The 24,258-nt window shown below is 36.0% G+C and overlaps 1 protein-coding gene across 12 annotated transcripts in view; it reads left to right on the top strand.

Annotated features, from left to right (window-relative positions):
* Positions 1-24,258, top strand: part of PIK3C2G (phosphatidylinositol-4-phosphate 3-kinase catalytic subunit type 2 gamma) — a 369,692-nt gene that overhangs the window by 53,147 nt on the left and 292,287 nt on the right. For all 12 annotated transcript variants that reach the window (XR_003437791.1, XM_027129484.1, XM_027129485.1 and 9 more), the window contains 3 exons: positions 9,949-10,051; positions 14,469-14,539; positions 18,892-18,955. Coding sequence is in view for 11 of the 12 variants with exons in the window: in XM_027129484.1 (XP_026985285.1) it covers positions 9,949-10,051; positions 14,469-14,539; positions 18,892-18,955 (238 nt within the window). In the remaining variant the exon portion in view is untranslated. The remainder of the gene's footprint in view (positions 1-9,948; positions 10,052-14,468; positions 14,540-18,891; positions 18,956-24,258) is intronic.

The following is a 24,258-nucleotide window of genomic DNA, read 5'->3' as shown; positions in this document are numbered from 1 at the left end:
TCCGGGAGGATCCCACATGCCACGGAGCAGCTGGGAACTGTGAGCCATGGCCGCTGAGCCTGAGCGTCCGGAGCCTGTGCTCCGCAATGGGAGAGGCCACAACAGTGAGAGGCCCGCTTACCGAAAAAAAACAAAACAAAACTCAGTTACATATATTCCTGGGGTGGTGTGGAATGAGTCTTTTTATTCTCAATGAAATTAAGGATTTCATTTAGCAAACTGGAACAAATTGATTAGTTTCAGCACATTCAGAACAGCTAAGAATTACAATATTATAATCTAATCTGTTATAACTTTTTAGATTTACTTTGAGCAAATAAATAGATTAAGGTGTGTTTCTCTTTTACATAACTTTGCTTTCTTCTTATAAAAATCACAGAACCATGTCAGAGTATAGGAAGGAATATCATCACTTTGAGAGCTCTCACAAATAATGAAAACATGTTCTGTTAATAAATCATTCATTAAGAGTATCTTGAGTTACTTCAGTTTAGTTTTGGATCTCCTTCAAAGTACTCTTCCTAACACTTTAAAATTAACTTTGGTTGCTATCTTTAATAAATAGTTAACTAAAAATTAATAATAGTAATATATACAAACTTGCATTTGGTTCTAGCCAGTAACTGTACTAGAACAAATGTCCTAGTCTGTGAATACTCTATACATATCTTCATTTGAAAGCAATTCCCCAAAGAGCTTACACTAAATAAAGATGTTTATTATTGAAAGAAACATGTAAAAATTATAGCATATTTCAGCTCCATGCTTTTTTTTAAAGCTTTGTGATTGTGCAAGCATCATTAACCAACAGACTTGATGAAAAGAGTCACAAAGCTATTGCATGATTTTTTCATGAAGACAAGGCAAATCAGAACAAAATGCAGGTATATAATTTAACTTTATTATACCTAAAACTGTAATAGCCAACATGCATCTATCAAGTTATTTTTGCTTACTCAAGTCTTGTTTACTTCTAAAAGCTAAGAATTATTAATCCCCCTAATTTTGAATTAATTGAGGTTTAAATAGCCTAGTGCTCTATTTATCTTAAACAAGGTAAAGAAATTATTAGCTAAGAATATCTGAATTACATAATGTTTCAAATTAGCCAATATCACTTTAATAAGGCTTACATATGCTATTTTAATCTTAGTTCTTGAATGTTTTGTATTAGGAAAATCCACAGAATGTTTCTTCTCTGGACATTTGTGTGAGAAATAATGAAACTTGAAATGGAATAAAATCCATATTTTTGATCTCCCAAGTTGGTGACTATATTACAAATTTTACATAAAATAACTCAAAAAAAATCTCCCTGGAGCTCAGTATATATTTTTGCAAAAGATACAAAGTTCCAGTTTCACTGCTGTGTTTCTTTCTTATTGACCCTCTTTTTTTTTTTTTTTTTTTTGCGCCTGTGTTGGGTCTTCATTGCTGCGTGTGGTCTTTCTCTAGTTGCAGCGAGCAGGGGCTACTCTTCATTGCGGTCAACGGGCTGCTCATTGTGGTGGCTTCTCTTGTTTTGGAGCACAGGCTCTAGGCACGCGGGCTTCAGTAGTTGTAGCACACAGGCTCAGTAGTTGTGGCTCATGGTCTTAGTTGCTCCATGGCATGTGGGATCTTCCCGGACCAGGAATCAAACCCTTGTCCCCATTAAGCAAGTGGATTCTTAAACACTGTGCCACCGGGGAAGTCCTGACCCTCTGTCTTAATTAACTTCATTTATATAGACTGTTGTTACTTTTCTTTTCTTTTTTTTTTTTTTTTTTTGGCTGCGTTGGGTCTTTGTTGCTGCACACGGGCTTTCTCTAGTTGTGGCGAGCGGGGGCTACTCTTTGTTGCGGTGCGTGGCTTCTCATTGCAGTGGCTTCTCTTGTTGCAGAGCTTGGGCTCTAGGTGCCGGGCTTCAGTAGTTGTAGCTCACGGGCTCTAAAGCACAGGCTCAGTAGTTGTGGCACATGGGCTTAGCTGCTCCGCAGCATGTGAGATCTTCCTGGACCAGGGCTCAAATCCATGTTCCCTGCACTGGCAGGTGGATTCTTAACCACTGCGCCACCAGGGAAGCCCTACTTTTCTTTTATGCATACATAGCTTAATAGAGGAGGCACTGTAAAATTGGAAGTTGTTATAAAACTTTTCCTCTAGATTAAAAAAAAATCCCTTGCAATATGTTCAATTTCATTTTATTTTTGAATTTAAAAAAGTATGTATACTATATATGTAAAGGAATACAGCCATATTCAAGTGAAGAAGCACTAGGGATAGTTGCCTTTTTACAGGCTGGAGGGAATTAAAAAAAATGGGGCAAGATCTTTTACGTCCAGTTTTCCCTTGAGTAGTTGCTGTTGGTATCCATTTATGCTCCATCGAAGGCCTCTGTTCAAAACCATGACCCTCCTCAACTAACCACCCCATGGCTGTGAGCTATAGTTTTAGAATTTCCCCTATGCTTGTCTCTCCAATTCATGAAGTTTAACTTTCTTACTCAAGGTTCCCCTGAAAGCAAAATAACTATAAATGAGAGGAGCACTGGTTGAGGAAAACAACATATCGCTGATATTTATCTATGCTGAGCCAGCAATAAATACCACTTTAAGCATAAAATCCAAGGCATTTCCACTAGTTACAAAGCTCACTGGAACTAAAGATATGGTAGATATCAATATAACATCATAGAAATTTTTAAGTGGCAAATACCAAAGGAATGTGTGGGTGTGCATGTGTGTGTGTTCATGTGTGTGTACATAAATAAGTACCCGAAAAGTGCTCTGTGGAGTACCATTGTATTATTAATATTTTAATGTCTTGTCGTACTCACCTTACATTTCTTAGTCAAAGTATTAAAAGTCAGCTTAATTACTGAGTTTTCTTAAAGAAACATTTAATAGCTGTCAGCAATCCTGACTCTCAATATTTGTAAGATAAAATTAAAATACCGGGCTTCCCTGGTGGCGCAGTGGTTGGGAGTCCGCCTGCCGATGCGGGGGACGCGGGTTCGTGCCCCGATTCGGGAGGATCCCACGTGCCGCGGAGCGGCTGGGCCCGTGAGCCATGGCCGCTGGGCTTGCGCGTCCGGAGCCTATGCTCCGAAACGGGGGAGGCCACAGCGGTGAGAGGCCCGCGTACCGAAAAAAAAAAAAAAAAAAAAAAAAATTAAAATACCTTTTTCTACCTATGACTGTAATATTTCACAAAACATCTCTGTAACTACTTCCTATACATCAGAATGGAGAAAATTTAGATCTAGTGATCCTATAAAATAAGAATATGTATTCATCCTGATGAAAGAGTAATGTTGATAAATGTGAGTTTTCAAGTTCTTAGGCTGAATCAGTATTCATAGGTTGGACATTATTTAGGATGTCTTTTTTGCCTGTAGGAGAAATTTAAAGTATCTGCACGTGGCTTTTTGGTGTTAATACTATTAATCTCTTAATATATACATATTTCCATTGTACAAACTGCTCATGTGATAAACTTTAAAATAATATGAGCTACTTATGAATAGGAAATAGGAGTAATTATGTACAAGGATTCAGCCTTTTGGTGTTCATCTTAAATGACAGTTATATTCAGAAAACAGTTCCTAAGATAGCAACAAGCACATAGCTGGAATCAAATATTTGTTGAGAGAATAAATAAATGGATGTGCAGAATTTTTATTTACGAGTATATATGAAGAAAAAACTAAACTTTTGATTGTATCATAGAGATTGAGTTCATTTAACAGTTGAAGTTTTTACATTATTATTAAATAAAACTACTAAGCACCCATATTTGAAATGTTACCAGATTGAGAAAAACACCTAGTTTGTATAATCTGAGATAGAAAATACCAATGTTCACATTATAAGCATAGTAATACCTACTGCGGCCAGTTCTCTTAGTGCTCGAACTCTGCTCTCCACATTACCCACCTTAGCAGCAATATTTTTAATATTTTTCAATTCTCCTTCTCTTGATGTGGTAGTCTTTCTTCCCATATTTTTCCAATACCTAGAGTCCTTGAACAGAAATTTAATTTTCCTTATCCCATTTACTAACTAAATTCTACCTACCACCTTTCTTTCTATTCTTTAATGCTTTATTTTCTTTTTCTCTCTTCTCTTTCATTTTCTGTAGATCAACATTGTCTAACAGAAATATAATGTGGGCCACATAACTGAGTTTTCTACTAGCCACATTAAAAAAATAAATAAAAAGAAACAGGTGGAAATAAATTTCAATGTAATTTTTCTGTTTCTTTTGGCCATGCCACCTGGCCTGCGGGATCTTAGTTCCCAGACCAGGGATTGAACCTGCACCCTTGCCAGTGAAAGCACTGAGTCCTAACCACTGGACCGAAAGGGAATTCCCTAATGTAATATTTTATTTAGCTCAATATACCAAACACATTATCATTTAACCATGTAATCAGAATTAAAAACATATTGAGATGTTTTCTATTCCTTTTTTATGCTAAGTCTTCAAAATTCAGTGTGTATTTTACGCTTACAGCACATCTTAATTCAGATAGCCACATTGCAAGTGCTCAGTAGCCAAAAGTGTCTAAGAGTTACAATATTGAATAGTGTAGCCCTTGATCATCAAAGACAAATTAATCAAAATGGTGGTCTTGCCAAACAGAGTTATGGTAAAGTGGTGAACAGTAATTTCCAGCTCTTAGAAAGTGTGAGGGTTATTGGAGGATCTGTAGTCCTTTCAATAACATCAGAGACTTAATCTTAAGGGACATAGCACAGTAATAGTTTTTGTTATTGCTAACACACACAAAAAGGACTGTTTAGTATTTTAAACATGATATCCCAAAAAAAGATGTACCAAGTACAAATTCTTCTGCAATATGACATAATTCTGTAACATGAATTAGTTTATTCAGAGTAGTCACCTTCATACTGGTAAATTTTTCTGGCATATGAATGTTTTGCTCCACTAAGTAACAGTGGCTGAATGCAAAGTACACATGAAGCTGCTGAGGGCGACAGTAGTATACCAGTGACCAGTGATCATTCACCCAACATGCATTTTTTTTCTCAACTTGGTCTCAGGCTCTGTCTTGAAAATGTTTACTGAAGAATTCTCCACAATTTTTGTACATTTTGCCCTCATCTCTATATTCAGCAGCATCAAAAACCTTTCTTATATCCTCTTCCACCAAGCTAAAGACATTTTTAAAAGCCAGGTCTGTTATTTACTATAGTATGTCTTTAAATTTTTGAAATTAGATGTGTTTTGTACTAAGGGGTGTGTGTGTGTGTGTGTGTGTGTGTGTGTGTGTGTGTGTGTGCGCGCGCACGTGCGCACACAAGCACACACACTCTGCTTAGAGACCTGTATTGATTTGAGTGGTCTCTTCCAGCCCTATTTTCCCATGAGATCTTTTATTTTTAGTCCACAATTTGCAGAACACCTCAATCCTCCCTTTTACAAGAAGAAACACGTGCATCACATTATAACAGGAATGCTTGAATCTATAAGTAAACTTCAAGTACGCTATATTTACTCCAAATATTTATGTTCTAATCTCTGGTCTTATTTGGTTGAACCCAGTGTCCTTACTTGAAAAATGAGAGAGTTAGACCAGAAAAGTCCTTCCTTTCCAGTTTTTGAGCTCTCTCGTCATGCAAAATTATTCCCATAATTAAAACGATAATTATATATCTTCAGAACTGGATTAATACATTAGACTGAAAATGCAAATACACCTACCAGCCCACCAAAATTCTCATGAAATGACAGGAAAAAATATTAATAAAAAACCTTCTGGTAAAACAAGAAAGAGTGACAGCACACAAAGGAAAAAACGACTGCAAACGGATTGTAGAGATCCCAGGTAAATGTCAAAAGATATTTAAAATAGAAGGGACTTGGGACATCTGTTTGACAGCTTTGTAAAAAAATAGACAATTTCCTAAGGAATCATGAATTTCAAAATTAGCTCAAGAAGTATATATATGAAATACAACAAAGAGCAGTGGGGAGCAGAAAATGAAGTTTTAGGCAAATTGCACCAAACTTTGAGGGAATGGATAATTCTCAATTATATGAACTGTTCCAGGACTGAGAAAAAGGTGTATGCAGTTTACAAGGCTAGTTTAATTGTAATGCCTAAAACAAAGATTAAACACAAAACATTAAGATTATAGGCCAATCTAAATTTTTCTATGTAGAAAAAAGAAACTTTAAAAATTGCAAATTAAATCTACCAGTGGATGCATCTACCCAAGAATGTAAAGATAATTATACTTATACATTGGAAAAATCTACTGATACAATTAATATATTAACATATTCAAGGAAAAAATGATCTTCTCAATATGATGTATCCAGTAGATGCAGAAAACTCATTAAGTAAAATCTGAAGCTTATTCATAATTTAAAAAAATCATTAACAAAACAGACAATAAAAGTATGTACCAGGGACACAGTAAATATCGTATTTGTTCATCATTCTATGCATTCTCTATAAAGCCAAGAAAAAGAGACGGATGTCTATTTTCATTACTACTATTCAACAGTGTGCCAAGCATCCTAGACATCACATTAGGATAAGAAAGTTAAAGGAAGCAAAAATATTGGAAAGAAATAGATAAAGTTGTCCAGAAACAGATATTTATGAAAATTGTTCATGTGATAAATATAGTAAGTCAGAGATGAAAAGATGTCCTCATTAATTAGGGATGTTCGGGCAAATTGTTATTATGTTGAAAAAATGTCTAAAATTGGAGCTGTATATCCCTCTTTACTCAACAAATGCATTCCAGATAGATCATTAAAAACTACTACTGCTGAATTAAGTGTGGAAGAAACAACTTCAAGAGATTAGAATAATCATAGGAATCTAAACCAATTCTCCATTCAGGTTGTTCCTCAACTTCAAGTATATGTTCCTCATTAAAGAAGCTGGAGCTGGAAATTAAAGATAATTACTTATAGGTTTGGTTTATGACAGAAAGACACAAAACTGTAATCAACAGACCCTTCATCCTATATCAACAGCTTTCTTTATTCTAGCAACAAAACTTTGCTTATTGACAGGCTATTTAACTATTTTTAGTTTAAAAGTAAAGTATATTAAGATATGTCTTTTTTATAATTCTCATATCTAATAACTTTTTGGATCAACTGATCTACTACTTTTCTCGATTTCATCAGGTAAATTATAAAAGAATCTGGAAAAAATTTGAAATGATTCCTACTTGGGCAATTGTAGCATAATGAAAGAGAACCGAATTAAAGTCATATTAAGCTCTAAGATTTATTTGAGAGTGTGATATAAATAATGATTGAGGTTGCAACGGAAAAGATTTAAGATATGTTTTACTAGAAAAAAATTAGGTAACCAGTAGAAGATTAAAATTAATTATGTCTCCTAAGCCTGTAAAGATAGAGAAAAAAGAGACTCAGGACTCAAATAATACCAAAAAATGAAGGAAAAAAATTTAAAAACAAATATGGTTAATACAAACCTATAATAACATATCAGATGGTATTGCTATGAATGGAGTACTTTAAATTTTCTGATTAGGAAGCAAAGTCTCAGAAAATAAGTTAAAAGAAGTTTATCTAAGGTTAGAGACACAGCTAAAATAAAATTGATCTCATTTTTAACATAAATGTATGTGGTTGGCCATTTATGTCAGCCTATAAAAAAATGCAATAAACTCTTGGTAACTGTTATTTTGGAAAAAGGGAAATAATTTTTAAACCTTTTTTTTGCACAATTTAGTACAATTCAAATGTTTTCTCTTAGACTATATTCCTATAATGTAACTTAAAAGAAAAAAAGAAAATTTATAGAGGAAATATTCCTTCCAAAGTCTGTTAATTACCCAAAATCTGATAATTACCCAGACCCTACCCCTGCCATACACCCACAAATACAGAGTGAGGCAAAGATAAGAGAAGAACTAGGACCTACTTTTAGAAGGGAGTTGAATTGACAGATTTAGCAAATAAAAATATAGAATGTTCAGTTAAATTTGAATTTCAAAAACTCCAATTTTTCTTAGTATAAGTATGGATCAAATATTATACAAAATGTATTTATACTAAAAATTTTTATTCATTGTTATCTGAAATTCATATCTATTGGACATCTATTTTATCTGGTAAGCCTACTAAGAGACATACATACAGGTGGGTAAAATAAGGTAGTTCAGGAAAGCAGTAGCCATATCTGAGGCTGAATTCACTGTACTGGGGTCCAGAGTCCAGACTTCAACACATTGAAGAAAAGGAAGCTTTGAGAGCAAGGTGGGTCACTGCTCTTCAAGTGGTTCCCAGAATAGGAAGAGGAAAACAGAATTCTAAGTGTGGAAAGAACAATTAGGGTTGGGGGAAATGAAACGAGAGGAACCTGAGTATACGTGACAGAATATAAGAATGGCCCTTGGAGGAAGGCAGGAATCAATGATTCCAGAAACTCAGGGAATACACTGGCCATGTCTTATGTCTGGACTCACAGTAGAAATAACTCAAGGAACAATATAAGAGCCCTATGATAGCAATGGAACAGGAATCTAGTTTAGACTAATGGGAGGAATGGGAATAGAAGGGGGAACACATGCTGTGAACACTAACACTCACCAAAATGGATAGGTGTTGGATTTTCTTAAAAAATAGCAGTTGTCAAAATAACATTTACAGAGAATATAGTAGATATCAACAGAGTAATGCTCTATCTGTCGGACATTGTTAGAAATAGGTGGTCCCAAACTTCTAATGGGTTTTCCAGATAAATGAATACATCACCTGAAGGGCCCCAAATTTTTAATGAGGGTTTTTTTTCTCCTGAAATCTTTCATGTATTTAACATAATTCTACATTATGTTATGTGCTACATTAACATAATTCATCCTTTTTAATGATTAAGTCACTATAAATATCAAAATTTAAATCTATAAAGGAGATCATATAATAAAAGCCTTTCATTTAAAAGAAGTGGAATCAGATTGTATTCCAAACACTGTGGTGAATCAGTAATTCATTCTGCTCATCATTTAATTTGTGATTAGGAAATATTTACAGAGAGAGGAAGGAAGGGAGGGAGGGAGGGAGGGAGGGAGAGGGAAAATATAATTACACCATTAGAAATTTCTGAAATGTGTAAGGATATTTTTTGTTTAATCTGCTTGTCAAACCTTTGACGTAGACATTAATATCCCAACTCTAAAAAGGAAAATACTGAGTTTCAGACAGTTTAATTGGCCTAAGGTCACAAAGCTAGTAAATCTGTCTCTAAAGCCAATGAGATTTCTACCACACGGCTCTGCTTCCTTGATACAGTGGTCCCCACAAACACTTTGTGACATCACTTAGACCTCCCAGAAGCATGTTGTCCTCAGCTTTGCGATGGCTGGGTGAAAATAACTTCGAATATGTTAAGTATTCTTTATTATGTCTATTCTAAATGTGTCTAGTCATCTTCTAACGTAATGCATTTGAAAATACGTGTAATATCTTGTCATTTAAAACAATATGAGGAAGGATCTCCCTGGTGGTCCAGTGGGTAGGACTCTGAGCTCCCAATGCGGGGTCCCGGGGTTTGATCCCTGGTCGGGAAACTAGATCCCGCATGCATGCCACAACTAAGAGTCCACATGCTGCAACTAAGAAGTCACATGCTGCCACTAAAGATCCCACATGCCGCAGTTAAGACCTGGTGCAGCCAAAATACATAAATAATAAATAAATAAATAAAATATTTTTAAAAATATGAGGAGATATATACGTATATATACATACTAGATGATAGATAGATAGGTAGATAGATAGATAGATAGTAGATAGATAGGTAGATAGATAGATATAAATAAAACTAGGGATAGATATAAAACTTTTAACCAGACTAAGTTTCAAAAATAAAAGCAAATGAAGTCAGGGAGGAGAACATATACTTGGGGAAATTATAGGAGGAAGTAACTGTATTTTTTTTTTCTCTTTCAGCGATCACTATTTGGGAAGCCACAGAGTATTTCAGAAAAATAAATCTGTTATTCAACTTAATCTACAGAAAAATAGGGAATCTCCAGGAAAGTTATCTCGAAAGGTAAGTCTTTCTTAGCTTTGGTTTCAATTAGCAAATGTATTACTTTAAGGACAATATTCCCATCCTTACGGATTGTTGCCATTTTGTGATTAAAATATGTTTAATGAATACATATTTATTTGAGTATATTTACTGAAACATAATATTTATCTTTATGTCTGTTAACAATTTGGACTGAAGCAATTACATGAACACACTACTGCAACCTCAGTATGATAAATCTACTAGTCTCTTGAAAAATCATTTATGAGTAACTTATTAATGTTATCTTATTCATACTATCCATGAATCCACCAGGAAATGAATGGAATAGAAAAAGTAAAGGGGAAACCATGGAAGGAAGAAAAACAACACAACTCTTGTTCTATCTGAAGACTACGGTGGTGTCAACACAGTTTAAATCAGGACAGATTAATATTCATAATATATATAATAAAACTACTTAGAAAGGGATTACTGTGCTTTAATGACAGTTTCATGGTGTTAGATATAAATTTTATTCCCTGTGTGGTGTCTTGAGTTACTTCAAACCCAAATTGCACAGTATGCAGTAAACTTTGATATTTTAGCAGTTTTTATCTGTAGAATCTTCCAATTACCTGCTTTAGGCAAAAATCCCATCACCCTGTCATTTACATCAGATAACAGACTTCCAGTGCATGACTTTTTTTCCTAGTCTGAGGTGCTTCATCATAAAAAGTGTCAGGTGGTGCATTAGGTTGCAATATATCTATGTGGAACATAACATAATGAGGCCAAAAGAGAGTTGTTTAGAAATGTCTTTTGGAATTGGTACCCAGCTCAGCCAGTGTTGACAGCTCCAGGGCCATGCATCTGAACTCTCCACAAAGAAACATTATAAAGTACAACTAATACCCTCAGCATTAATAAATCTAAGAGTCTTCAAATTGTCCTCAGTGTTGATGAAAAAGCTGAAATTATCATGTTTCATTTCAATGGGGGGTGGGAGAGAAAATGTATAAATCAAATTTCTACTCGTTTAGAAGTTGTATATTGTTAAAGAAAAAAGAAACTATCACATTGGTAGTAATTCACAAATCACACATATTTCAGTTTCATGTAAATTAAGGTTTATTCTGAAATGCATATAACTCCACTACTTTGATGTAATATGTATCCAGCATATATTTTACATCTGAAACTTAAATATTTCTATCATATTTACTCTTTACAACAATTCCACATGTCAAATATTATTAAAAATAAGGACACTAGGGCTTCCCTGGTGGCGCAGTGGTTGAGAGTCCGCCTGCCGATGCAGGGGATGCGGGTTCGTGCCCCAGTCCGGGAAGATCCCACATGCCACGGAGCATGTGGGCCGGGCTGGGCCCGTGAGCCAAGGCCGCTGAGCCTGCCCGTCCGGAGCCCGTGCTCCGCAACGGGAGAGGCCACAACAGTGAGAGGCCCGCGTACACCAAAAAAATAAATAAATAAGGACACTAAATCCCAGCGTGCTCATGACTTTCCTCAGGTCACATTCATGGAGCTGGTAAGTAGAGGACCTTGGATTTGAGCCCAGTCAGTGAGTCTTCACATACCTTATGCTACCAATTTATATTACAAAAACACTTAGAACTTATGGGCTACACTCAAAAGTTTTAGATGTGGTTTCAGAGCAATTAGTCAAAATTCTACCTTTATGTTTTTTTGGTGTTGTTTTGTTTTCCACAGCTTTATCCACATACCCCAAAGTCTGGGCCATGATAGGTATTCAATGATAATTAACCACATTAAGTATATATTAGGTGCCAGGCACTGTTATTAGGGCTTTACATGTATTAATTCATAACAGCCCTAAAGCAAAAACAATAGGATGTTAGACTATATGATATTTTAGTCTTTTACTATTAAAAACTGTAAAACTTTATTAATGTTAGTTAAGACACTTAAAATTTCAAAAATTTACTCATGATATTGAAAATATTGAGGAGCATAGACATTGGTGTGTTATGTCAAAATGATGTATATGTTGCAATCTGATGCATCACACTTTTTGTTGTAAACTTTTAATACCCATTGAGTAGATTAGATTATAATTTCAATTGAAAACCTTGTATTTGAAGAAAATTTAAAAAAAATAATAATTGCCTTGTTTTATAAAATATTCTTTCAGGAACAGACATAGTATGCTGATTAATTTAATATAACTGAGAAAGTTTATCAATTTGTGACCCTTCTTCATGGTCTGAATTGCTATATTTAAAATAAATGACCAATGATTTTTTTTCTTTTATATATCTATGGTAAGGGAATGGTGAATGGTCTTCTCTCTTATTATTTAAAATAATGTCAAAATTATCTATGATTTTCATAATTTCAGCTGTAAGCTAAACATTTATGAATAACTAAATTTTCTTTCTAGTAAAACAACATAAAATTGGCTTGATAATATTCTTTTTATATAATATTAGGAATATAATGATAGCTATCATTCTATTAAATTTATTGACACCATCAACTTTCAGTAGATATTTCAGAGTATTCTAATTGTAAAAGGCACTGCAAAGCTCAATTCATCTTAGATGGCTTTTCTATTTTAAACTCACTTCTATTATACTGATATATAGTGATTTAATTCATGTTCCATGAGATTATTCATAAAACACATTGACAGTCTTTAGAAATCATCCTATATTTCAAAATTTTTAAATTCCTGTCTTGATTAGAAGTGATGTGAATGGCTGACACTTTTTAAAAATTTTTTCTTCCTTTCAAGTTTGATCAAAAGTATTGCCAACATTGTAGACATTAATCATAAAATTAAGATTTCTTTCTAGTTCAAGAAAACATTCACAAAACATTTACAGCAATAGATTTCTGTATGAAAAAAAGGAAAAAAATACCTTTATGTTTTTATTAAGACAAAGGTATGGCCCTCACTTTTGGAGAAAAATAAATTGCACAATATATTCCATGGACAACTGCTCAAACTTTCCTCCAACTCTGAGATCCTTTAGATAAAATTTTTTTCTTGTTAAGTCACTGTATGACAATGGACAATTCCCCCTCCCCCAAAAGTATCTCTGGAAGCCAAGTAAAGTGGTTTTTAAATGAATATGATTATGCTATTCAGAAAGATTCAAATAAGTCATATTATTTATATGCTGCTTTGGTTTTAACTTCTGAAATAAGGCAAATGCCAAATTCTACACTTCAAATCTTACTACCTCTATTCTGGCTCTGGTTTTCACTCTCTATTTTCCCTTCCCTTTCACTGTCCTCTCCATGCCTAAAGTTTTGCTTTCTCTACTGCAGAAAAATTTGTCTTAACCACTATGATACTTTCAGATTTCATCAGCCATTGACTCTAGAGGTAAATTCCTACTGAGTAAGCCTCATGTTTTCAAGCTCCTTAGCATTTATACAAAGCATTCTTTTTTCATAGCATGCACTCAAGGTATTATAACAATAACCTTATTCTTTCCATGTTACTTAGTTTCCTTCTTCTTTCTCACAATACAACCCAATATAAAAATTAATTTACCTTTGACCTTAAGCCATGTAAAGGTTTTCCTTCTGATGTTTTCTGTCAGAAATTCTAATAGGCAGCTTTAAAAATACATTGTGTGTGTACTGACATACAGGATTACATGCACCCCAGGCATGGAGGGACTCATTCAGCTGTCAAACTTAACGTCACTGTGTGGTGAAAAAGTGCAATTATGATGGAGTATATTTGCATTTTCTGCAGACTTGCATAGGGTTTTCATGGATGCCCATTCCAGAAGAGCTAATCAAGGAGTTATGACGTGTGTTTGTGTGTGTGTATGTGTGTGTGCATGCATACATGTGGACCAGAGGACTCATATTTTAAGATGAGTAGTTCCTGCTCATCTTGGGAGAAAAATACAGTGCCATCTGATAACTCCTGGAACTTACACCTATCAGTAGTTGTCTTTCATCAGCATAATTGAATGTTCATGAGATGGAAGGTTCTCTTATGCTGACGTTTTGGTGGCAAGGTATGGAAAATCTGAAAAAAGGAGGAGTCCATTCTGTGTCTGCCGGCCAATCTGGCAAGCTGTCAAGTCTTATACTGCCACGGATTTGTGGCCTAAATGTAAAGAAAATGTGCACGTATGTGGGAGAACTGGTGTCTGAAAAACTGCCTTCCTGCTGGGAGAAATTAATGTTTGACCTTGGTGATGGCAGGATGTTTTTCAACTATCCTTGGGGTTTATCCTCAACCAAAGCTCAGCTTTCTGTTTTACTTTTGAAAAGAATGCTTATACAGTTGAGGAGAGTCTTATAAGGTCTTTAAAACAAAGTATTAAAATGATAAATGAGAGTTATCAAAAGAGGTGAATAAAATGACAGCAGGAAGTTATGGACCTATTTTTATCTGGTATTCGTTCCTATTCGCTCTATAAATATTAATATATTCTGCTGTCTACAGCATGAAGATGACCACAGTCAGTTTTATCTGAACCAACTTCTAGAAGTTATGCCTATTTGGAAAGTATCCAGGTAAGACATTTTATTCCTGTTCCAAGACTACTTTCTGACTGAGTTCTCAAGTGCCAAATCACAATATTTTTCAGTTGATTGTAATAACTGTCCTTTCACTAGTACTGTGGAAGCTATTGTACTTTTAATAGATATCTCCCTTTGGCAAATTCTGTTAATAATTATCTATTCTTCACAGCTATTCAGATACATCTGAAGAGCTGCTAACACCTTCCAGAACAATCTAACATTCATTTAAAAATATCTCTGCTACCGGTTATTACATTTTCAAGGATTTTTTTCCTCATTCATTTTGTAAATTTGATTGTGCATGTGTCACTAAGCTCTTTGTGTAACTGAATTCCCATAGTTTGAAAGTCACCATATCCTGCTTTAAATTCCTTTCTGGAACACCCTGAAAATAATTGGTACATTATAAACAGAGGAGTGTGACTTCAAATTGGAAAACTCAAGTGACAGCAAATGAACATATCCTAATTGAGTCTGATATCTCAACATATGCATGTATTATTTGAAAGAACAAACCTATCAGGAAGCTAACCTGGGAGAAGATATCAGTGCTACAGGCTGCCTTTATCTGGAATTAAAGTTGTTCTGAGTTGAATGAGCAAAAAAGGGAGTGTGGGAGGTATGTCATAAATCTCTAAAGCACAGCCTGATATAAGAATGGGTTTAAATTGGTTTTAGTGACTATTAATAATAGCTATCACTTCCTGGAGTTCTAATACATTTTGTATATATTGTCTCATGTAATTCTCCCCACAACCCCATAACAATACATATTATCTTACTTCAGAATCAAGGAAACTGAAGTTCTGGAAGGGTAAATAACTTGCCTGGGGTCGGCTGCTCAGTTTGTTAGGATTCAAATCAGGGCTGTCTGCAATTTGCAAAGGCCACATTCTTTCATTAAACTATCATATCTTTCCATTTTTTTTTTCCCTTTTTTGTGTCTTTCTCCCCCCCTCCCCCCCAGTATTCGGCCTCGTACCATAAAATCATAGAATGGGTAAAACTTAAGAGGACTTTTGATATAATTTAATCCAAATTTTTACTGTATTGCTAATTACATGCATCAGAGAGGTCCCCATCAAAATGGCATATTAAACAAAGGCTGTATTCCAAAATAAATTTATAAATCAACAACTACCACAACAACAAATGCAGAGAGAGGCATCAAACCTGACAAATTCTTTAAAAATTGGGGAATCCCTGGGAATCAGAGACCTGTTTTGAACTGTTCTGTGGAGGGCCGTGACTTGTAGGTGGCTGCTACCTAGTGTACAGAGAGACAAAGGAGGCTGTGAGTCCCATAGGATTTATTCGCTCACTTTTCTTTTTTTACTGTATTTTTTTATTGAAGTATAGTTGACAGACATTTCTTCATTCCTTTTCTTCTTTTTGTTGTTCCTCCAACTGGGTAATTTCAAGAAATCTGTCTTTGAGTTTACTGAGTCTTCTGCTTGGTCTAGTCTATCAAATTCTTCAGCTCAGTCATTGTATTCTTTAGCGCAAAGATTTCTGTTTGGTTCTTTCTTATGTTTTCTACCTCTTTGTTGAATTTCTCATTCTGTTCTTGTATTGTTATGCTAAGTGCATTAAATTCTTTTTCTGTGTTCTCTTGTGGTCCTCTGAGCATCTTTAGGACAATCATTTTGAATTGTTTGTCAGACAATTCTTGTATCTCCATTTCTTTGGGGTCAGTTGCTGGAAGTTTACTGTATTCTTTTGGTGGTGTCATATTTCCCTGATTCATTGTGATCTTGTAGCCTTGCAAAGCTGTCTGTATACAGGAAGAAGCAGTCACCTCTTCCAGACTTTATGGGCTGGCTTCAGTACGGAAAGACCTTCACCTACAGGCGAGGGCCAACTGGAACGTGCTGTGACCCTGGGCCGAGTGGTGACGGGCACCAAGTGCAGGGTTGTGAGACAACGCCGGGTCGGGGGTGGGGGGGTCACGATGTCTCCTCAGCTCAGGTCACTGGGGTCCACAGCATCGACAACCGTGTGGTCCTCAGTAAGCACTGTGAGGGAGATCTGCAGTAGCTGCGAGGGCTGTTGCGATCCTCAGTGGTGCCTCCAGGTCCAGCAGCTAGAGACCAGGGCAGGCAGCAGTTGCTGCTGGAGCTGGTGGTGTACATACTCACAGCTCTGGGGGCCAGCTGCAGGCGCCTGTGGAGTGGCAGGGGCTGGCTGCAGACACTCATATAGTTGGGGGGTGGGGGGCAGTGCCAGTCTCAAGGGTTAGGACTAACTGTGGGTGCACTGGCAGCTGCAGGGATCCTGGCTGTTGGAGTGCACTTCTGTGGCTGCAGTCTCTCTCCATGGGCACGTGCATGGCAGTAAAAGCCAGTGACGAGAGTCAGGACAAGGGTGTGCAGGTGCACAGCTTGGGGGCTAGCTGCAGATGAGCCCAGTGGTGCAGACCAGTGACAGGAGAAAGGGCCAAATCTGCCCCAGACACAGCTGTGGGGATCTTGGCTGTCAGTGTGCACTCTCATAGGTGCCAGATCTCACCACAGATGTGCACATGGCAGTGGACGTCAGTGACAGAGGCCAGGCTAGTGGCATGCAGGTGCACAGCTGGAGGGGCTGTTGGAAGGGGTCAGTCATGGGGAATAGGCTTGCACCTTGCACTTGAGCAGCCACTGAGGCCTGGGCTAGCTGCAAGTGCGGATCTCAGGGTCTGGCAGGGGCAGTGCAGTGGAGGAAAACAAAACCAATGAAATCTACAGGGGGTCTGTGGCAGCTGTGCTGGCTATTGGTTTCTTCAGTAGGGAAAGTTACTGAGGCTTTCTGCAGAGCAGCCGGCTGGGATCCATGGTAACTCCCACTGCATGGCTGATGCCGGTAGCCACTGCCCTTCTTCCTTGTTCTAGCCACCTTTATCCATCTCAGCTTTGCTGGTCTCTGGGTGAGATGAAAGCAATGCAGGTCCTTCATGCAGTGTCCCACAAGGCTGGGGAAGCTGCTCGCTCACCCCACTCCTCTTTTCCAAGAGAGGGGACCTCGTTCTAGCAGGGGATTTCCCTCCTGGCACTGAGCAGTGTTGGCCTGGAGGATGGGTTGATGCAGGCAAAATGAAGCTATTCTCTCTTCCCTCTTTATGGAATTATTCTCAGGGCTTTTTTTTCCCCCACTGTGTTGTTGAAGTTTCTTGGGTGGTTTCCTGAGCTCTCCCCAGGGCTGTTTTTGTCCGTGGATAGCTATCCGTTGATCTTTGTGAGGAGAGAGAGGCTGGGATCTCTTATTGCGCCATCTTGGTGACCCCCAGGACTTTGCTTTCTGAAATACAATACGCTACTCTGCCTGCCTTCCTCAGACCACTTTATGATGTGATGAGACCAAGCACTAGAGTGCACAAGCTTAAGTACAAAGCACAAGCTTTGATTTCAGTGTCCCTCTTCTCTGACTTGACTTCCTCTTAGAAGTTGGGCAAATCACATACCTTCATTGGTTCCTAGGAGTTTTCTATAAAATAGATATAATACCTAATAGAAAGGTGCTGAAGCAGGTGAATTCTTGAGGGTTTTTTCTTTTTAAATTTTAGGATGAGGTTTTATATTAAACTCCTCCAATAGCCAAAATCTTTCACAGTTCCTTTCCAACTCCTCCATGGACTTTTACATATTCTATGCATTTTGTCTAACTAAAGTGGTAACTTAATAAAGACTGAGAAGGCAGCTACTGTAAAATATATTGGTGTGTTTTTAACACTGTGCTTTGTGTTGTATGACTGATTATTCAATTCAATTCAGGAGTTTTCAGGACAAACAGGAAGGGAAAGTTAATAACATTTGGGAAAATAATTTTAAACAGTGAAGCCAAAAGAATCTCTGCTCAACTCACGTCTATTCCACCTAAGTATAGATAAAGCTGAAGCATTAAGAGAAGCTTAGAGACAAAAGCAAAAATACCAGAAAACCCAGAGGTTTGGTGTCAAAGACAACACCATCTATGATCAGTATATGTCATTAATTCTAAAAGCAATTCTCTGAAAACTTTTGCATATTTCTCAATTTATTTGTCATTATCTGCTTATGAATCCCTTTGCAACTTATATTTTAAATTAAGAGTAGTTTGATATAATGAACAGTCTTTCAGAGGTTTGGTTAAGTTGTCATGGATTTCTCTGGAGTTCTAAAGTTTTCAAATACGTTTGTAGTCTATCAAGTTATACCAAGTTTATAAGGTACCCATCTGAAATGACATTTAAAAGTATGTCAACAGTAATCCTTTTTAAACCATGTTTGCTATAGAAACATGGACAAAGCAGAACTTGTGATAAATGTGCTACAGTTAATATAAGTTTTCCTACCCAACTTTAAACAAAGTTCTTTTTTTCTTTCCAGACAATGTCTCTCAACAGTAATCAAAAAATATGACTCCCACCTGAAATACCTATTGAAAACCCAGGTATTAACTTTTGTTACTTCTTTAATTAATTCAATAATATTTTATTAATTTTCTACTCTTTTTTCTAAAGCTTTGCAAGTTTCTGGAGATACAAAAATGAATAAAGCAGGGGGTCTACACTTGAGTGACTTTCATTCTATCATGGCAAAACAGACAAGTAAACAAATGTGTGTAATAAAGTGTCATAGGTACTATGAAAGACCTATGTGTATACAGGACACACAAAATAGGGTTATCAATTTTCCTTCTTTGATCTGAGTGTTGAAAAATAACTAAGCCAGCCAGAGAAAGAGCGTGGTAAGGAAAGTGGGAAGTAGGGATAACTTTAAGCATACAACAACATGAACAGAGCAGGTAGCAAACAGCCTGGTGTGATTAGGAAACTGTATGTACTTTGGAATGGCTAAAATTAGGGCTCAAGGTGATAGCCTGGAAAAAGACCAGATGAAAGGGACAAGCAGGAACCAAGTTACTAGGGTCTTAAGGACATTTTATGGACAATTTAATGATTTTCTAATTTATCAGCTGATGACATAGAGCCATTATGCAGGGCAGTAGAATGACAGATGGGTGACTGTAGGACATTTCATTAACCCAAAGAAATGAGGAGGGCATGAACAAAAGCTCTACTATAGGGTAGGACAGGGGACAGATTCATAACAGGTGAAAATCTGTAATTTACATGATTTGGTGAAAAACTGTGAACAATGAAAGAACACAGTGTTTAGAATACCTCCAGATTCCTGGCTGCTGACTGACTGCATGGAGATGTCAATTAACTAAAACAGTGAAGATAGGAGAAGCTAGCTTGGCAGGGAACATAATGGATTCAGTCCAAGACTACTGAGATTTGGCCACCTATTGGGCATCCAAGTTGTAGTCACCATTAAGCAGATCATTTCTTATAGCTTGTTCTTCCAGGGAAGGATCAGTCTTCCACAGATAAAACATTGCATGATTACAGAAAATGAGATAAGAGAATGTGTTGAAAACAAGACTCCTTTTTCCATTAAAAAAAATAATTCTTGATATATATAAAAGGATACAGATCTTAAGTAACTACTCCTAATATTAAAAAACAGTAAAGTGTTCTGAAAATAATAAATTATATTTCTCGATGCAGATACCAAACTCATACATGAATTCCACATAAATATGTAAAGATATGGTGATGACAAATACACAGCTCATATTCCTTCCCAAATAGTTATCCTCTCACTCTGATTCCATTTTTCTTTCTTGAGCCTGGCCTGAATCTGGAAGTTTAAAATGTGGAATGTGAAAAAAATTCACAATTAAATTAAGTTTCATAAAAGTGTCCAAATTACTACTTCTTTGTCATAGTCATTCTTTCTAGCATAGAATTTGAAATTTACCAGGTACCCAGGGCACATTAAGACTTCATTCCTAGATCATTTATATCTCTTGACTAGACACAGATATACTTTTGAGGTTATCATAACTTACTTATGGATGAATTTTAATTATCTAAATGTCTCAGTACTGCTCATGTATCATAGATATCTTTTTACAAACACACAAACACTAATTGTTGAGAATCTGTAACAGTTCTTAATTTCCAAATATAGAAGTTTGATCATACCACTTACATATGAAGCCTCCAATGTTTTCACTTTGAAAGAAACCAATTGTTCCAAAATGACTGAAAAGTTGGCAAAACATCAAAGAAATACTATCTTTATATTATCACTGGCAAATAGTTATTATCACCCACATCTGAATTATTTTATAAATAGGCCACAGTGTCTGCAACTTTCCACATGAACTCCCCCCAAAACAATGAACTTTTTAAATGACATTCTTCCTACGAAGCATCAATAGCTAAATATCTAAGAAATGAGGACAGACTGTGATATTATCAATTCACAATTTTGTACTTTCTATTTGTTTGACAAGTGCATTAAGTAGCATTTCATCAGCCTTGAAAACAGTACCAATTTGAAGAATAATTTTTATATTTCTCAAACATGGATTATTACATGATTTGAAAAAAAGTAACAAGCAGGCTGAATAAATATGCCATGATATTACTGAATAATATGGATAACAGTAATTGCTATTAACATATTTTAGACTTATTTCAGATTGGGCATCCTAACTATTATGTTTGTTAAATGGCTGATTTTGTAAGTAATTTACATAAAGCTTTTTCTTTGGGCATTTTTTTCCTCTCTTCTACTCATAATTAATGAATGTCTTCTGTACTCATGCTATACTCTGAATTCATCTCTAACATTTAGGAGAAATTAAGAATAGAAGAAAGAGAAAGAATTTTCCCCTAAGGTATTACTTAATGTTTACTTAGTACAAATTACTGAACTATTTACTCACTGGAATCAACAGAAATCAAAATCAGAACCATGCTCTGAAATTGCTGATGATCTAGTTGGAAAGACAGAATATTCACATAATGCACATAGAGTGGTGTATGTACAGGACAAAGCAACGTAAAACCAGATTTCAATCTAGATGGAAGAATCAGCTTCTGATTCAAAGTTGCTTTTTCCTAGTAGCCTCTAGTGCATTGTTTCCAAAATTTTATTTAAATGCCAAGTAGGACCTTTAGAGACAGTTAGCAATGTCTACCACTGATGACAAACCTACACTAGGATCTAGTAACTGATGAACTAATTGTAAACCAGATGGATCTGGATTGAGAAAAATCTATTCATGCTTCCAAATGTAGTTTGGCTTCATGAAACATCTGCCTGGTGTGAAATGAGCTAAAAGCCTCCAAACCCTTTACCATCAAGCCCATGGCTCAGAGGATGTACCAACTAGATAATCAGAAAAATATAGCACCTCTATTATTCAGGTATAAGTAATTCAATGAGGAAGGCAGAATAATTCTTAACTCACACTTTCCTCTCCTCAAGACCAAAATCCAACAATATTTAGCCTCGAGAGAGAGACCAAAAATTCCATTTATAAGGAGAAAGAAAGGGGGCACATAGGGATCTGATAATATATATTTACTTTTTTAGAACTGAAGTTTTCTTAGTAATAAGCAGATCAATTGTTGGATTTTCAGAAGTTTTGATATCAAACATAATTTAATCAGAGTGGCAGTAAAGACAGAATTTAGGAGCAGAGATTCCAAAGTCAGGTAAACATATTTGCAAACCCTCTGCCACTAGGGAAGCTTTTATTCAGCCATCCTTGAGTTTATATTAATCACTAGAGTGAAGATAATAAAATAATGTGATGATTTTTTAAAATTAACTGAACAGTAGATGTAATGTGCTTAATATTATATAGTGGCTGGAAGATAAAAAATGTTCAAGAAAAGATAAGTACAAGTGTTATTTTATTGCTATTAGAGTTGTTATTTTTAACACTATTACTAAAGTATAGGATCGAGAAGAAAAATGTCACAAAACTGATTTGCGTTCACAACAGAATATAAGAGGTCGGAAAGGAGTAAAAAAATCATAAGAAGAAAACAGGGTGAAATGAATTGGTAACAAGGACCAGCTGAAAGGTCACAAAAGGAGAAGTCAAAGACATGAAGGAGAAAAAGTCAGGTTACAAGGGAAATAAAACACCTTTGCAGAACTGGAACCTACCTTAGCAGAAATAAAGGGCAGATTGAAACACTGCCAGACATGAAGAAGAAGAAAACTGAAAGATCTTCAATAAGGAAGATAATCACTAACCAACATAATCTGCATTCCTAGTGAGATACAGAATTAAAGGTTTTTGTCAAAAGAATAACATGATCTGATGATTTAAGATTTGTGCGGTGAATTATATAATATACGAAGAACATACACACATACACACACATACCCATTAAAGAACTAAGCAGACTATCTTATTACACAATAAGTGTGGTACAAAATATTGCCAATATCATAGGATCTGCTTTTACACCACTTCATATCTCTTTTCTTCTACATAAGAGATATCCTTTGGTGAAAAGCCATGTTGTAGCTTTTCTTTGCCATTTCAGCACCAAACTATGCATCCATTATCAATACAGGCACCTCAAAGATATTTCAGATTCAGTTCCACACCACCACTATAAAGTAAATATGGCAATAAAATGAGTCACATGATTTTTTTGGTTTCCCAGTGCATATAAAAGTTATGTTTACACTATACTGTGGTCTATTAAGTGTGTAATAGCATTATGTCAAAAAAACTCCACAATGTACATACCTTAGTTAAAAAATAATTTATTGCTAAAAAAACGTCAACCATCATCTGAGCCTGCAGTGAATTGTAATCTTTTTTGCTGATGGAGGAGCCTGCCTTGATGTTGACGGCTGCTGACTGATCAGGGTCGTGGTTGCTGAAGGTTGGAGTGGCAGTGGCAGTTTCTTAAGACAACAATGAAGTCTGCCACATTAATTGATTCTTCCTTTCATGAACAATTTCTCTGTGGCATGCAATGCTGTTTGACAGCATTTTACCCACAGTAGAACTTCTTTCAAAATTGGAGTCAATTCCTCTCAAACCCTACCACTGCTTTATCAACTAAGTTTATTTAATATTCTAAATCCTTCATTGTCATTTCAACAATCTGCACAACATCTTCACCAGGAGTAGATTCCATCTCAAGAAACCACTTTCTTGGCTCATCCATAAGAAGCAACTCCTCATCTGTTCAGGTTTTATCATGAGATTGTAGCAATTTAATCCCACCTTCAGGCTCCACTTCTACTTCTAGTGCTCTGGCTGTTTCCACCACATCTGCCGTTACTTCTTCCACTTAAGTCTTGAACTCCTCAAAGTCATCCGCGAGGGTTGGAATCAACTTCTTGATTCCAACTCCTATGAATGTTGGAATCCTATGAATGTTGATATTTTGACCTTTTCTTTTGAGTCACGAATGTTCCTAAGGGCATCTAGAATGGTGAATTCTTTCCTGAATGTTTTCAATTGACCTTGCCCAGATCCATCAAAGGAATCACTATCTATGGCAACTATAGCTTACAGACGCATTTCTTAAATAATAAGACTTAAAAGTCAAAATTACTCCTTGATCCATGGGCTGCAGAATGGATGTTGTATAAGCAGATATGTAAATGACATTAATCTCACTGTACATCTTCATCAGAGCTCTTGACCATATGCATAATATCAATATTTTGAAAGGAATCTCTTTTTCTGAGCAGTAGGTCTCAACGGTGGGCTTAAAATATTCAGTAAACCATGTTGTAAATAGATATACTGTCATCCAAGCTTTTTTGTGCCATTTATAGAGCACAGGCAGAGTAGATTTTGCATAATTCCTAAGGGCCCTAGGATGTTCAGCATGGTAAATGAGCACTGGGTTC

The sequence above is a fragment of the Aethalodelphis obliquidens genome, unplaced genomic scaffold (genome assembly GCF_003676395.1).
Source record: "Aethalodelphis obliquidens isolate GAN/ISIS:26980383/991018 unplaced genomic scaffold, ASM367639v1 scaffold36, whole genome shotgun sequence".
NCBI lineage: Eukaryota > Metazoa > Chordata > Mammalia > Artiodactyla > Delphinidae > Aethalodelphis > Aethalodelphis obliquidens.
The sequence above is the reverse complement of the archived record's forward strand: the minus strand, read 5'-3'. Positions and strand labels throughout refer to the sequence as shown.